General features: G+C 34.8%; 1 protein-coding gene across 14 annotated transcripts in view; it reads right to left on the reverse strand.

Moving 5' to 3' along the window:
- The window catches only part of LOC136853015 (one cut domain family member 3-like), a 544,859-nt gene that overhangs the window by 179,169 nt on the left and 348,454 nt on the right, over window positions 1–17,236 (reverse strand). For 12 of the 14 annotated variants that reach the window (XM_067128158.1, XM_067128157.1, XM_067128156.1 and 9 more), the window contains one exon: window positions 15,195–15,260. The exons of the other annotated variants lie outside the window; for them this stretch is intronic. In XM_067128158.1, the coding sequence (XP_066984259.1) occupies window positions 15,195–15,260 (66 nt within the window). The remainder of the gene's footprint in view (window positions 1–15,194; window positions 15,261–17,236) is intronic. 14 annotated transcript variants of the gene reach the window in all.

The raw sequence follows: 17,236 nt of genomic DNA on the forward strand, positions 1-17,236 counted from the left end.
CGCAGAAATGAATAATATTAATTTTTTATGTAATACACAGTCTCTTTTCTTCGATAACAACAATATCCGTAATACAAAATACCCACAACCATAAACATTTCAAAATTCGCAAAAAAAAATGTAAACTGAACAATTACAAATAGTTAAACAAAAGCAATATCTCAAGATGTACATACACCGTCTCAATACGCCTTTCACCGACAGCCACGAAAATGCAGTCAACTATACAAAAGCATCATTTTCCAGAACCTAAAACATTTCAAAAGAAAAAGGACGGAAAACTGAGCCCAAGATACCTGATTCATAAAACTGAAATGACCAAACTTCTTTGAGGAACGACACAAGAAATGAATAAGAAACTGTATGTATATATATACATATATATGACTTGTATCAACTAAAAATTCCCCTTCGGTAACATATATGAAAATATATTATTTCCGAGGTAGAGCGAATTGGATATTAAAGGACGTTTGTAATTTACTGGTTATACATATATATATGTATGTATATATATTATATTTATACATATATATATAAATATATAATATATTTACACCATAACATTTTCATATATATATATAAAATGCTTTCGATTTTGGAAAATGTTATGGTGTATATATATATGTGTGTGTATGTATGTATATACTGTATATATATATATATATATATATATATATATATATATATATATATATATATATATATGTATGTATACACACACATCATAACATTTTCCAAAATCGAAATCATTTCAAAAGGACAGCAAAATGAGCCCAGGAAGCTAAATTTCTAAAACTGCAATAACCAAACTACGTTTGGGGAAAGTCACAAGAAAAAAATAAGAAATTCAACGACCAGAGAATATATACCATAACAAGCAGGAAGAACCCCATTACGCCATGTACTCAGACGTACTGCGTTACAAGGTTTTAATTCGTATCATTAGGATCGCGTGTTTGACCATAACTGGAGCTTATACACTCCGCGGCTTTGGAAGAAGTCGGGTCACTCGACACTTCCGTGGAAGAAGAAGAAGAAGAAGAAGAGAGAGAGGAGGAGGAGGAGGAGAAGGAAGAGAAGTAGGAGGAGGAGGATATACACTCCGCGGCTTTGGAAGAAGTCGGGTCACTCGACGCTTCCGTGGAAGAAGAAGAAGAAGAAGAAGAAGAAGAAGAAGAAGAAGAAGAAGAAGAAGAAGGAGAAGAAGGAGAAGACGAAGAAGAGGAGGAGGAGGAGGCTATATCTTAGGGTCACAAACGATAGAATGGAATAATACCAGAGGCTACATAACTGCCTTGGAAAGCCTGAATTGGCAACACTGTGTTAAGCGCTAAACAGACAATAATTTCTAGTAATCAGTATTAGTCTATTAGTTAACTAATGCATATCACAGATACTTTATTACTGAGATATGTCTATCGGGTATAAATATAGATATGCATGAAAGCCATACGGTAAGAACTAAACAATTTACAACAGATATCTAATGAAGCCACAGAGTAAAGACCAAAAGATCTAGCACTCCCGTACTTCACTTTTAACGTGGCCATGAAATCTCTCATTGCAAAGCAATTACAAACAACTCAGTCATAACTGTGACTACCTTAACCACTCTTCTTGCATTTTCCTCTTCCTTCTTTGTCTTCACCTCTCTCTTTCACCTGTTTTCTGTACCTCAATTGTCTTGCGAGAGGATAAAGAGTTAATTTGAGGACAGCGTGGAAGGCAAAGTGCAAGAAAGTATGCAGCTGCATAAACCCTGGTTAATTAACTTGCCACTCTTGGAGAGAGAGAGAGAGAGAGAGAGAGAGAGAGAGAGAGAGAGAATTTTTCAAAATGCAGAACTGTTTGATTTAATGAACATGCAACAAGGAGAAAATGCTAACGATAAAAAGATGCATTTAGCGATTTTTGAGAGAGAGAGAGAGAGAGAGAGAGAGAGAGAGAGAGAGAGAGAGAGAGAGAGAGAGAGAGAGAGAGAGAGAGAGATAATTTGATGATTTAACGAACATAAAATATACAGAGAATGCCAATGATGTAGATATGCAACTAGAGATTTCTTAGGATCGTTCGTTGATATTTAACAAAATTTTTTAAAAGATATTTTATAATATTTCTCCAGAGTACGACGGTATCTTTAAAATACCCGTTTACTGAAAAACTGATGAATATGTTCAATATAATGAAATACTGGAATAATAATAATAATAATAATTTAACTATACATATACATATGTGTACGGGTTATATTTCAACAATATATCCTTAGAACAATACGGAATTACATAATGCAAAATACATTTCAGCACAAAATCAGACTCTAATACCCCTTACTGCATCCTTCTCACACGAATATAAAATACAAAGAAGGTGCATTCAACACCAAAGACTAAAATACCCTGAAATGTCCCTGAAATATCCCTAAAATTTCCCTAAAACAGGGAGAAAACGCAAAATCTCTCCCCAGAGGGCCGTGCCAAGCGCGCGCCATTTTGTTCTGGCTGATTCTTCCGCGGCGGAGTGGGTGGGTGAAGAGGAGGTGGAGGAGTGGGGGGAGGGGGAGGAGAAGGAGGTGGAGAGGAGGTGGTGGAGGAGGATGCTGGTGGCGGTGGTAGGAGGAAGTGCAGGAGAAGGGGGAGGAGGTGGGTAGGAGGCGGAGATGAAGGCAGACCGGCTGAAAGATGAGGAGAGAGAGAGAGAGAGAGAGAGAGAGAGAGAGAGAGAGAGAGAGAGAGAGAGAAGAGGAATGGCAGGCAGTAGGTGATGCTGAGGAAGACCTGATAAATCGAGGAGAGCGAGAATAAGCAAGAATAAAGACGGAATGAGGAAATGGGTAAGAATATGGACAGACGGCGAAAAATGGATGATTACAAATGGCGACGCAGAGAGAGCGGAAGATGTAAACAAGGAATATCAGATAAAAGGTGGGAAAAGCGAAAGATGTTAAAGAAAAGACGGATAAAGGATGAGCAAGACCCAGGGAACGAAAATGTGGGAGAGAGAGAGAGGGCGTGAAGAGGAGAGACACATAGAGAGGGGATGATAAAGAGGAATAACAATAGAGAACAGAAAAATCTTGGCGAGGAAGACAGTGTGGGAGTCTTAGTGGAGAGAGAGAGAGAGAGAGAGAGAGAGAGAGAGAGAGAGAGAGAGAGAGAGAGAGAGAGAGAGAGGCCTTCTCATGCAATCAATTCAATAATAGGCAACATCGAACTAAAATTTGGATATAAGGAAACTATCCGGACAAAATGCATAAAAGCAGCAATATTTTTGCAATTAATAACCAAAACTCATTTAATCAACGAGATACCGCGAAATTTGAGCATCTGCGTCAAAACCAACTTACTTGGCTGTGAGACAGTCTTATATAAATATTAACAGCTGAAATAATTTCGAACCTCTTATTCATTCGAACGTAATGCTGCATATTTCTTAACTAACATATTGTAGTTATTGATCTCTATAGACAGAAACACCTTCGAGAGATGCCTAGATATAAATCCCACTCAGTAGCTTATTACAGCAAGGCGATTACAGACCTAGAAGCTAGACTTTCTCAATATTTCAGGAAGGAATATTCCGAAATCGTCAAGACCCTGTCAGTCCTTTCACTAGACAGAAATATTGTTAAAAAATCCTACCGCTTACTGCCTTGAAAATTTCAAGTCTCGTTGGGGAGTCTTAGCCAGATGCAACAACGAATTCCGTACGGGAATGAAACACGTATCCTTTGCGTTCGGAACGATTTGAACGCGTTGTGAAAACCCAATATAATGCATAACAGAATATATGAAAATACTGAAAAGTTTGGCATACTTTTAATTTAGCGTTTTCTTCTGGCTTCACTTTCATCCGAGACGGGCGAAGTAATCGCTAATCTCTAGGTAATATACAGTTATAATTAATAATTTCTCCACGATAAATTCGCTGGGAGAGAGAAGGTTAACACCTGCCCTAATTTAGGCCCCTAAAACTGAAACTCTGAGAAACTAAACAGGAAGATTTTACAGTTTGTCTCTAGATAGGTCGACTACGAGCAAACTGGGATGTATGTCGCTATCTGAATAGCTTAAGTTGCATTAGCTCACATTTCACATTTCCTCATTATGGAAACTCTGCCCCAAATATGAATGTATGTTTTAATCTCCATTTATTCCAAGATTTGCAGATATATATATATATATATATATATATATATATATATATATATATATATATATATATATATATACATATATACATACATATATATATATATATATATATATATATATATATATATATATATATATATATATATATAATATATATACATACACATAAACACATTGTGATCATTACAATTTCATTCGTATCTAGTAAAAATAGACCAGTAGATTCTACATATACACAATATTTAATTTTCTTAATCCTAACCAAAATGTGTAATTATTCAAGAGCCATCCAAATCCCCCTTCCCTCCCCTCCTCCCCGCCCGAACCAATCCAATCCCCCAAATCAATCATCGGGAGGAATGCATACTACGCGCAATCTCGGAATGCATAGTATAATGCTAGTACGCGCCCACGACGCCCCTAGTTACACTTGTAGTAATTTGCTTGACATTGCAGATTGAAGGCTTGGAATATACCCTCCTCGCCCCCCCGGGTCGAAGATAAGCCTATGCATCAATCACACGTCACCTGTAATTAATTATGACAGCGTCCCGAAAGCTTATTAATTGTATGAACGCCTGCCGGGCGCATTCCGCCTGTCAGCCGTGATGATTGGCTTAGCGAGAGAGCCAGCCTATCGGCGACTTCCTTCCCGACACCCGGCGAATTACGTGTCAATGATCTTGACGTGAGGAGACTTCGCCGACTTCGCCGACTTGCCGCTGGAAGTCCCCCTTGTAATTTGGCTCGTCCTAAGTCGCTCGGTATTTTTTTTTTTTTTTTTAACATTTCGGCTCTGTACTTGATGATTGGCTCTTGAAGACTCTTAATGATTGGCTCTGGTGTGGGATTTTGCGTTTGCTTAGGCTTAGCTTGACAGATCCTCGTAATTCTTTGAGCGTTCTGAAGTTAGATACGTGGAAGTAATTCAGCCTCTGAGCTAATCGTGTAATGCATAGTTAAGCTGGATTAAACTCTAGTGAGGTATACTACAGGTTAGCATAAATTCCCGTAGAAAAACATATTAATATATATATACATATATATATATATATATATATATATATATATATATATATATATATATGTATATATATATACACACACACATATATATACATATATAAATCAATGCAAACACGAGGGCACCTTCTAAGAGCGGGCGCTGGGGTGGCCATACCCAAAAATAGGGAGCGGTCTGCACTTACATAACTCGAGGAATAAGACAGAGAGTGAAATCAGTAACACTTAGACTACAATAAAAAAATATATATACCATTTTCACATTAAATATAAAACAAATTCTAAAAGCACTTCAAATCTGATCTTCGCACTAAACATTAAATATACTGTAAGAACCATAAATCTGGCTGCTCGATAGCTTCTTCCTCGCACGCCGAGAGAGTTTGACAAACCGCACCTTTGTTTCAACGGGTTTAAAGCGACGGAAATAACTAAGTTCAAGTTCTATATTCCGATATATATGTCTTATCCATACGAGGACGGACATTTTAGCTCGCGCTCGAAAAATAATCGCAATAAAAAAAAGGCCATTAAAAGGCATACTTGAGGCACGAGGCTAGAATGAAAGGGACATTTGAAGATCTTCAATGTCTAGTTGCCGAGGAGCGCTGTCATTTCCACCAGGTAATAAAGGTAAGGGGCACTCACGTATCGCGTGTTATGAAAGCAGTGTGATGAATTACTAAGAGCGTCATGTACTTAAGGGACGCCCAGGTAAAATCAAGAAAAAATGGAATCCGGGTGATAAATTGCGACCATTTGAGGAGGCCAGCGACCAGCCAACGACCATCATTGCTCACCACGAGAGAAATTCCTGAAAATTTGAGGCAGCCAGCGACCATCGTAAGCGACCAGCCTTGCTCACTTTTAGAGAAATTCCTAAAAAACATCGTCCTTTGAGGAGGCCAACGACGAGACAGCGACCAGCCAACGACCATCATTGCTCACCACGAGAGAAATTCCTGAAAACACCGTCCATTTGAGGCAGCCAGCGACCATCGTAAGCGACTACCATTGCTCACTTCTAGAGAAATTCCTAAAAATACATCCTCCATTTCAGGAGGCCAGAGACCAGACAGCGACCAGCTAACGACCACCCAGCGACCATCATCGCTCCCTTAGAGCGAAATTCCACGAAATTCCTCAAAAACAGACAGAAAACGTCCAGCAGGACTCTGAAAATCCTACACACCTCGAACTCCTACCTACCGAAGATTGAAACAACACAAAACCCGCTTACAACAAAGCGCAAATCCTGAATCACCGAATGTGTGTGGCGTGTCCCGGTGTCCTTCACTATTTTGGGGCCAGGACACGGGTCTATCGGACGCCACGGGGGCCTGTCACCCCTCCTTTTCGAGGATTTATTTGTGGGCCACAAGGTAAGGCAAGACGCATCCTACGGAGAGATGGCAACTGCCAGATTTATATTGGTGTCAGGGTGTCTGGCACAGGTGTACGACTGACAAGTGAGTGCGTGAGTAAAGGGAGAGAGAGAGAGAGAGAGAGAGAGAGAGAGAGAGAGAGAGAGAGAGAGAGAGAGAGAGAGGGGTCACTCACAGGCCAGAGGGACCTGCATGCCTCCTCCATCTCCATCCACCTTTCTCTGATGGGGGAATTGAAGGCAAATGGAAGGGGGAGGGGGTGGGACAGGGAGGGGGGATTAGGGGTAGAGGGAGGGTCGTTGGGGGGACCTGGGGAAATGGGCAGAGAGAGAGAGAGGGGAAGAGAGAGAGAGAGAGAGAGAGAGAGAGAGAGAGAGAGAGAGAGAGAGAAAGCGTGTGACGAGAATCCTCGACCAGTGAAATTATACGACACGTCTGGGACAGGTTGTCTTGAAAACGTCCGACCTTCTGGGAGCAGCCAAAACCGAAAACTATGATTCTCTCTCTCTCTCTCTCTCTCTCTCTCTGTGATCCATCTACAAGTCTGATTCAGACATAATAAAGTTTAACCTGCGGCAGAAAGAGCGTATCGGAAAATGAAAGAGAGAGAGAGAGAGAGAAAGAGAGACAAGGGAGGAGGAGAGGGTTCACGACGAGAAGGGTATATGTATATACTATGACCTCAAATACTACAAAAGCATTCAGAGAAAAGATTCCCAGTGCCTGCTGGAGGAGGAGGAGGAGGAGGAGGAGGAGGAGGAGGAGGAGGAGGAGGAGGAGGAGGAGGAGGAGGAGGAGGAGGAGGAGGAGGAGGAGGAGGGAGAAGTCTCGAATTCTGAAATCTCCAGTGGGTCTGTCAATGACATGATAGTTATCAGTCTCCCAGACTATCGCGATAGTAGCCCCTGAGACTATAGCAACAGTCACCATTAAAATAGAGAGAATGAACTTATGAAAAGGGACACCAAACAACTGAATTGAAAACTTATACTTTTCTGGCTGCAAACTTATTCCTTAAAGGGAGTGATGTCTTACACACATACTCAACACATATTTACAAAGACATTTACAAAAACGGCAAACATACTCAAAAATGAAAACGCATATGTATATGTATAGGTATATATGCATGGGAACAAGTACACAGATACATACTCTTAAGTGATGCGTATATGCATAGGCATTTATGCATGGGAACAAATACATCAGTGCAATCATTAAACCTGTTCCCTTTCGACAAGCGTAACAAAACATCGATATTCAAAGAGAGAGAGAGAGAGAGAGAGAGAGAGAGAGAGAGAGAGAGAGAGAGAGAGAGAGAGAGAGAGACCTTTTCCAAAATACTGTCTCTTCAAACACCGAACAGCAAAAGATGACACCCAACATTTAGCTGATGTACCAAAACATTTGCCAAAAAAATGCGTAAAGTAAAAGTATATACTGTATATTTTTATGTATAATATATATATGTATATATATTTATATATACATGTATATACACATATATACACATATATACATATAATATGAAGTAAATTTACACAGAGCTAAAAAAAAAAAACTTGTATTCTGTATCTAGTTATTATACAACGCACATCGCGCCGTGACTGTAACATCAAAAAAACCTAAACACATGTACAACCAAAATGATGTCATAAATTTCACTGTCATTTAAATATATATATACAAATATGCTACATCCAAAAATCAAAACAAGAAAAGGAAAAAACGTAGAACCACACCTAGCGCAACCACTATTCCATGTATATGACGATCAAGGCAGATGCAGAGGGGGAAAAATGGACACGTTACCCGTCTCAATGAAGGAAACGGAGTCCGTAGAAAACGGAGTCCGTAGAAAACGGAGGCTCGGTCTCTCACAAAATGTAAACATTGAATGGAAACACTTGGATACTTAGCTCTGAAGTTGCTTGTCTCTGCGTCTTACGTGCCGACTGGCTGGTGGAAAGCCTTTCTCCATCATTATGAATATTCTAAATGATTCGTTGGCTCTTTCAGGATGAATTTCAGAAAGGCGGGTTTCACAAAGTTCATGGTTGGATTCCTGGTGCGTTCGTTCAATCTCTTGATTTTATTGTGGAGTTGTTAATTATATATTTCTTAACAGAAAGTTTTCCAAAGTGTAAACGTTATTCTTGTATTATGCACTTGAACGCAGAAACTACAGTTCATCATAATTACGTTTTGACATAAATAACAACCCGATTAAAATCATTCTAAATCTTATCACTGTTATTGACTAACTTATCTATACATTAAACCGTTTTTGAGAAGATATGCCAGGATTATAACTTTCTATTATCTTCATTCTAAGTAAAAAATCTTAATAAAACAATTCTGAAAAATAAGTCAGTGTGTTCTTCACACATGACGTTAAAATGATTCACATCCAGCACTGTGAAAGGTTATGGGCAGTACTCTTATACGACTGGCTACTTAACAGCGTATGTACAAAGACAAGTTCATTAAATTATTTGTAGTTGTTAATTTTCTTTTTAACACAGTCAAAACATCTCCAAAGTTAATACCTTAAAAATGAGTAATTTTACACATTTTACCAAGGAAATTAACAATTTTTGGAAGGCAATTCACTTAAAAAATTCTGATGTAGAAACTGAATGAAACAAGAGCACGATTTCCATTGAAAAGATAATTATAACATCATCTGAACACAAAAGCACCAGTAACTGTAACCACATCGATAGTATCTAAAACTCCAAACTGCTTATAAGAACGGGCCTTTACTACAATAAATTATGAATTGACTATTTTTAAACATAATTAAAGTGACCACATTTCAAGATGTATCTGACAAACGACATTATTCTAGTGGTCCTGTAATGCATACAATTCTACTTCTGTAACCGCTCTGAAATTCATCACCAAAACCAGCCACGAATTTTAATGTTTAATTGAATTTTTATAAAAATGGAAAATAAACAACGTTTTTTTTTTCTAAAATGGAGAACCGAGTTGAGATTGAACACCTGAATAAAGTTTCAGATCGAAAGAGGACTTGTATCTCGATGTATAAGATTGAATAATAAAAAAAAGATGAACCTACCATTCTTCATTATACACGATCCACTTATTCATTTATGAATGGCGACAGAAAGAACATTATTCACGATGAACTCCGTGATGTAGTAAATGAGAAGTGTGCGATTTGTTGAATATTTAAAAAAAAAAAACATTAGACAGAAACATTCGTAGCGAAAAAATACTTTTAAATATAGATATAAATTTTTTCTTCAAATATAGCAATAATCGAAAAAAATGGAGGTATGGGGAGATCCAAGCATGACACAATGACTTTGATAAAATTAAATGTGACTCTGAATAGAATTTTTTAAACTTTCATTTTAAATAATTGATCAACTCTAACAAGCAAACCCGTGTGGTTTTCATTTCTTCATAAGCGCCTACAGTTCGATTTTTTTAAATTAACTGCCTATTGCGTTAAAATCCCTAATGGATAGACTTTACTTGTATCCATCAGATCAAGGTGAGACACGAGATCTTCGTGTAAATAATTTCTTATGACCAAAGACAATTTATGAATTAAATTTTGAAACTGGGAATTTCCATTTTCACCTGATTTTTCATATCAAATAATTTGTATTTTACATCTCATTGGCATCTCATTCGAGTGTAATTCACAAAAGCCATTAATAACACCAAAATTAATTATTATTAATACAATTATTAGAAACATATTAACACAAACGTCATTGACAATTTACCAAAAAGAATATTTAGCAAGACTGATGTTTAAAATCTTCTGCAAGACTCTGTTTGTAATATATATATTACAACTTATAGACTTTAATCTGCGGAGTATAATAACACTTATGGACGTTATCAAAATGACTGTAGATTTTCATTCTTAATACGATTCAATTCCAAAGCAAAAACGGCTGAAATATGATTTTTTTCTTGACAATTATAAAAAAAAAAAAACACACATGAATAATTCGAGTTTTCCTTATACACATTAGGCGAAGTCAAGACATAACCAGCTTATAACGACAAATATTTAGAGACATTTCGTTTAATTTTAAATGTGGCTACGAAATCAAATATATATTCAAAACTAGATTTAATTTTAAATATCATACAACCTTCCTTTTCATCTTGTTCAAATTATATTTATGGACTTTACAGGATTTAGAAGGGACTTGAACTTTATGAACTCCAACGTATTACCGTTTAATCTATTTATATGTCATCCTTACATCACTCGAAAAACCAGGTGATTATGGACCCCAAATTATAATAAAAAAATTTCTCAAATAACTAACTATATATTTATACTTGATTTCCATTCAAAATATCATGTGAAATTTTAAACTAACTTCTTGTCTGTACATCCGTCGGATGTTTCAACGAGTATCGAATTAAGCTAAAGGAATTTAATGTTTCATATTTTATATCACATTCACACTCTCACTCAAGCTTTAAAAAATTATGTACAGAACCAAATGAAAAAAAAATTGAATAAGGTCTAAATACTTGAATAAGTACTCCACTTTTTCATAAAGTATCATTGCTAATAATAAATTATGAAAGTGATGATGATAGTGATAGATGAATGTGACTGAGGAAACTGAGAGTTGATAATAATAATAATAATAATAATAATAATAATAATAATAATAATAATAATAATAATGATTTTGCACCTCTAAAACTAATAATAATAATAATAATAATAATAATAATAATAATAATAACAATAATAATAATAATAATAATAATAATAATAATAATAATAATAATAATAATAATAATAAATAATTTTGCAACTCTAGAGCGAAGCGAACGGCACCGTTTTGACAACTTTCCATTCTGTATATTATTATTATTATTATTATTATTATTATTATTATTATTATTATTATACGTCACAGCGAACGAGCCCCACAAACAAAGGAAAACGATGCCAGGTATCCACGCTCTCAACCTGACGCCCTCGAAATCCAGCAGCCATTTAGTCGTAAATCCCCAAACGATTTAAACCAGCGGATTTAAAACATTAATGCCGAGAAAGCCCCTTAAAACACTACTGTCTATTTCACCGTCCTTCTAGACAGGAGAGTGTAAATAAAACAAACGAAAATGAAACTTCAAAATCGATGGGCGTCTCAACGTATGATTTTCCGCCGAGGAATAGTCGCATGGAATTACACTTCCGGTAGGGTTGGGGTGGGGGTGGGTTGTTCTACATTAAATGAAAATGATTAAAAACTAATTATTAACGAGTATCGATCGTTAAAAGGGTTCGTCGTAACGCAATGGCTGTAATTATTCCTCCGTAGCTAATGTAAATAATGAGTTGCCGCGTGGAAATCGTAGCAAGCCTTAGCTACGATTTCGGCTGTGAATGTCTCGTTCTTTCACGGAAGACGCTGCTCAGTGTTTGGCATTAAAATAAAACAATAAATATTTTACTACGCAGCACGATCACCTTGAATTGTAACGACGCATTATAAATGAAAAAGCCAGGTAGAGCCCACAATGACATCGTATTTACGATTAAAAGTGTGCGCATTAACCGCACACGGTGATAAATTCTCGCATTAACTGCAGATAATAAAAAAGAATTTACCATTTGAGAGACATGAACTGAAGCTACAGGACTTATAGTTCGCTGCAATTCGTATTGAATAAAATTTCTGTATAAGATTTCACAATGATACGAGTTTAACGAATCAATTATACATTTTATGAAATGTGTCTAGAGGTGGAAGAGGAGAGAGAGAGAGAGAGAGAGAGAGAGAGAGAGAGAGAGAGAGAGAGAGAGAGAGAGAGAGAGGACCGATTCTAAAAGAGAAAAAGACAAACTTGAAGAGTAAATGTTAATGCAATCTTAGCATATAAATCAGGATGATGAAAAATATATTAATGTACAACTAAAATTTCAACGACTATTTAATGAAATGATTAAGTAGGGCCCAGACGTATAATATAATGATATATAATGGTATAATGCCAGGAAATAATGCTATTTAACGTAACGAGATCCTTGGAAATGACAGAACCAAGAATAAGGAATGTAATGGTATTAAGGATGATGATGATGATGATGGAATAAAAACAATAGCAATAATAATACTAATTCTACCTTAACTCTTCACTGATGACGAAAACAAAACACAATCGCCATTCATTCATTAATACTTGAAGCTTATGTATGAGTATTTATTCCTATAAATGGTTTACATAAAATAATTACTTTAATATTATATCTATAATTTCTACTTTTTGAAAATACTTCTTATTGCGTTCAATTTTCCCAAGGTAAAGTTTCCTATTTTCTCTGTAAAAATGAGTTCAATATAAAGCTTTCTCTTCTTTTTAATAAGCGGAATATTAATTTCTCGTACGGCGTCGATCAGTGCTATTTTATAATGAAATATTATGTATATATTACCAATGCGGTATTCCAGTTCATTTTTATATATCTGCTATGCTCTAGCACTACAGATAAATCACCTAAAGAGGTATTTAATGAAAAAGTTCATACCATATAAAAACGCCTGCGTTTTTACTTCTATGAGACGGAAACGTCCGTCACACAAAAAAAGTCGATATATAAATAACACAAACTTCTTATTAAGTTCTACCTTCTTTCAGCAATTAGTGTCATTTTTCTCTACTGTCATTATTCCCGTTTTCAGTGACAACAAAATGTTATTCCCGTTTTCTGAGACAACAAAATGTTATTCCCGTTTTCTGAGACAACAAAATGTTATTCCCGTTTTCTGAGACAACAAAATGTTATTCCCGTTTTCAGTGACAACAAAGTGTTGTTCCAGTTTTCTGTGACAACAAAGTGTTATTCCCGTTTTCTGAGACAACAAACTGTTAAGGATAACTAAAGACGACACATATAGGAGCTAAACTAAGTGGTGGAGTACTCTCAGACAGGCGAGCTAACAAACACGGATGACTAATTCTGTCTCTTTCTCTATTAAAAGAAAGAGTTATTGGAGAACTTAGTGAGGGGAGGGGGGAAGGGGGCCTTGGCTTCATAAAATGCTGATAATGATCATAACAATAATCGAGAAATGATTTAAAGTTTCAATTTTCAACTCCCTGAATTAACTCTAATATATCTTTGTTTATTTAAGAAACGCCTTCATTATTTACAAAGTACTACCTTGTCTACAGTTGACAAGGTAAATTCTTATCACCTTGTGAATTCATTTATCTAATGCTTACTTAACATTGTCATCTGATACCAAAGGCCTCTCAAAAATAATGTTCAGAAATTATGAAGATATCATCAAGACGACTTGATTTTTTTGGTCGTAAATAAAAATCTATAAAAAAATAGTTACAATGAAAAAGTCTATTTTAGGATATGAGGATTATAATGACTTAGAACGGTGCACTGTAAATGTAATGCATATTGTAACGCATGCACAAACTTGAAGCATTTTATTTTCATCAAGTTCAAAAGGTTAATATATAATTTTGCTTCTATATAAAAAGTCTGGGACACTATAAGTATACTGCAAGTTCTAAATTTAGTGAAAAATTAACTAAAATTCTCCAATAACTATTTCCTTCCCCATTAGCTCAAGATCTGTGCAACACCCAGAAAAAAAAATTAAGAATGAAATATCTCAAACATGTCTACCTGAGGACTTCCTCCGATGATTGGGGAAAGTATGTCTAAACATCTCTACCTGGCGGGGTGACTCATAATAATAATAATAATAATAATAATAATAATAATAATAATAATAATAATAATAATAATAATAATAATAATAAAATAATTATTGGGGTGTCTTGGAAATCTTGTGATCGTCTAGAACTAATTCTAAGGATCTCAAACCAAGACTGTTTATTAAACGGTCATACGTGAGACAAACAAACAAACAAACAAACGAGACGGAATGAATGAACAAACGATGACAAAAAAAAACAAACAACGGAATTGAAAGCAAGGCGATGACGGTCACAAACGAACGAACAAAAAAACGCAAAAGGGTTTGTTTTTTTTTTTTTTTTTAGGCACAAACACGCACACAGACAGACACGCACGCACACTTTGATTAAGAAGGGTATGCTAATTAAATGGATTATTTACAAGTCACTAATTGGCCAAAAAACAAAAACAAAAAATATGAACGAAACCTAACAAAATATATAAAAAAAACTTCTGTGTACCAAATATCTAATGCATTAAAAAGTTCTATTGATAACCTTTGTTTTTTTATTTTCTATTCTTTACTTTCTTTGAAAATCTATTTCAAATTCAAGATTTTTTTTCCATTCCTCACTGACTTACAATTAAAATTCTAAACACCATGAAATGAAATGATCTAAAAAAAAAACACATGACAAATCTCTGTCTTCAATGCAGTTCAAACTCTAATTCAAAATCTAAATCCTTTTTTTTTTTTTACGATTCACTTCCTCATCAATGAAAAGAAACTAACTTGATAAAATTGAGGAAAACATAAAAACATGAATATTTTTGTTCTTGTTACTCGAAAGTGATGATCTCTCTAATTCTGAAAGAACTGACCTTTTTTTTTTTTTTGGAAATTCTAAATTCTGGTTCAAAAAACGAAAAAAATCACTTTATTATTACCTTGATAGTATGCTGGATCTCCCCCTGCAGCAGCTCGCTGGCCTTCTCCACCAAAGCCGTACCCACCTGCGGAAGATGAGAGAAGACTGTTAGCATTGCCTTGGGTATTTACATAAAAACATACAAACACACACACACACACACACACACACACACACACATATATATATATATATATATATATATATATATATATATAAATGTATGTATGCATGTGTGTATATATATAGATGTACGTATGTATATATATATTTGTATGTATGTATATATATTTGTATGTATATATATATGTATGTATTTATGTATGTATATAAACACAGACACGTGTGTGTATGTGTAGTAAGAACTCTGCATATAAATAATATATACAAATGTATCACTGAGGAAAGAATATTGTTTCATTAATGGTATCACACCATACACACATATGATGTATGTTAACACATACGCAAATATGTGTATGTATGTATATATATATATATATATACATATATAATCACACATAGTATATAATAAGGTGAGCAAAAAATATGTATAATAATTAGAGACTATGTTAAAAATATTAAAAGCTTAATGTCTACATATACCTAAAGCTAAAATGAATAAAGATATGTTATTCAAAATAATGTATACACATAACTAATGTTATAAAAAAATTTATTCAGCAAGGCTTTGATAATCATGGAAAACACAAAATTTAAGCAGCCAACTTTCAAAACTTTTTACTTGACCACACAAATCAAAATATGTCATAAGACTAAAATCTGACTGTCAAAATACTATAGTTGAAATATGTTAGGAAACTATAGCTGTTTGTTAGAATACTAATATTGAATGAAATATAATAGAAAACTATAGTTCTTTAATGGAATATTAATACTGAATTATGTCAAAATTCTTAAATCAAAATGTGCTACAACACTAAAACTGTAACTTGTATGAATTCTAACACTGAATTATCTTAGAATGCTAACTTCAGATTTATTATGTCATTACCAAATATAGAATACTTAAGTCAAACACACGATATGTTAGCATATTGATATTTAAATGTTAGAATACTGAAATTCCAGTGTTACAGAATACTGGACTAAAACTACAATAGTTAACAGAAAAAAGTACACTACGACTGACAAACTATTTATCAAACTCTATTATTTAAAATGTTAAGAGCTACTGAATACCTTCTAAATAATGAAATTATGATACAATGAAAATAGAATTTTAATGGTGAATGCTTGTTAAGTGCTATAAATTTCTATGATATAAGTGGAATGTGGTAAATGTTATTTAGCTTTGATAAATAAAAATTACGAATGAATAAATCACCAGTCTAATAATAATCAAGAAAAAAACCAATAAAATATAAAAAAGTCTATAAAAAGCAATAAAAACTGATAAAAAAATTAAATGAAATAAAAACAAAATTACCAGCAATATTATCATCATGGAAATAAAAAAAAATTTTAGCAATATTATCATAAAATTAAAAAAGAAATTATTAATATGACCATAAATGAAAAAAAAAAACTTTGCAATATTGACAGAAATATTAGCAGTACTGAGAAAAATGAACTAAAAAAATACATTAGTAATGATGATGCCAGTAACAATACCAAAACTGGCTGAATAAACACTGCCCTTAATAGCATCAGAAAACCGAATTACGCCGCAGAGAACAAACTCTGTGGGCGGAGTCATTTACCACGAAACCTGACGCCAAGAACCTCTAAAAATACACAAAAAAGAAAATAAAGAAAAATGGAAAAAAGAGAGAAAGGAGAGGAGGGGAAGGGAGGGAGAAATATTAAGTCGCAAGTCGCCAATTAGTACTGTGGTTAGCTAAACGGGGGAAATGAACACGCCATATCTGCCTCCTGCATTGAGAGAGAGAGAGAGAGAGAGAGAGAGAGAGAGAGAGAGAGAGAGAGAGAGAGAGAGAGAGAGAGAGAGTATATGTGAGCACATCTGTACACACAGATGTACATGTGTGATGAGTGTGTATATACATCTGTGTATATATGTATATATATATATATATA

The sequence above is a fragment of the Macrobrachium rosenbergii genome, chromosome 26 (genome assembly GCF_040412425.1).
Source record: "Macrobrachium rosenbergii isolate ZJJX-2024 chromosome 26, ASM4041242v1, whole genome shotgun sequence".
NCBI lineage: Eukaryota > Metazoa > Arthropoda > Malacostraca > Decapoda > Palaemonidae > Macrobrachium > Macrobrachium rosenbergii.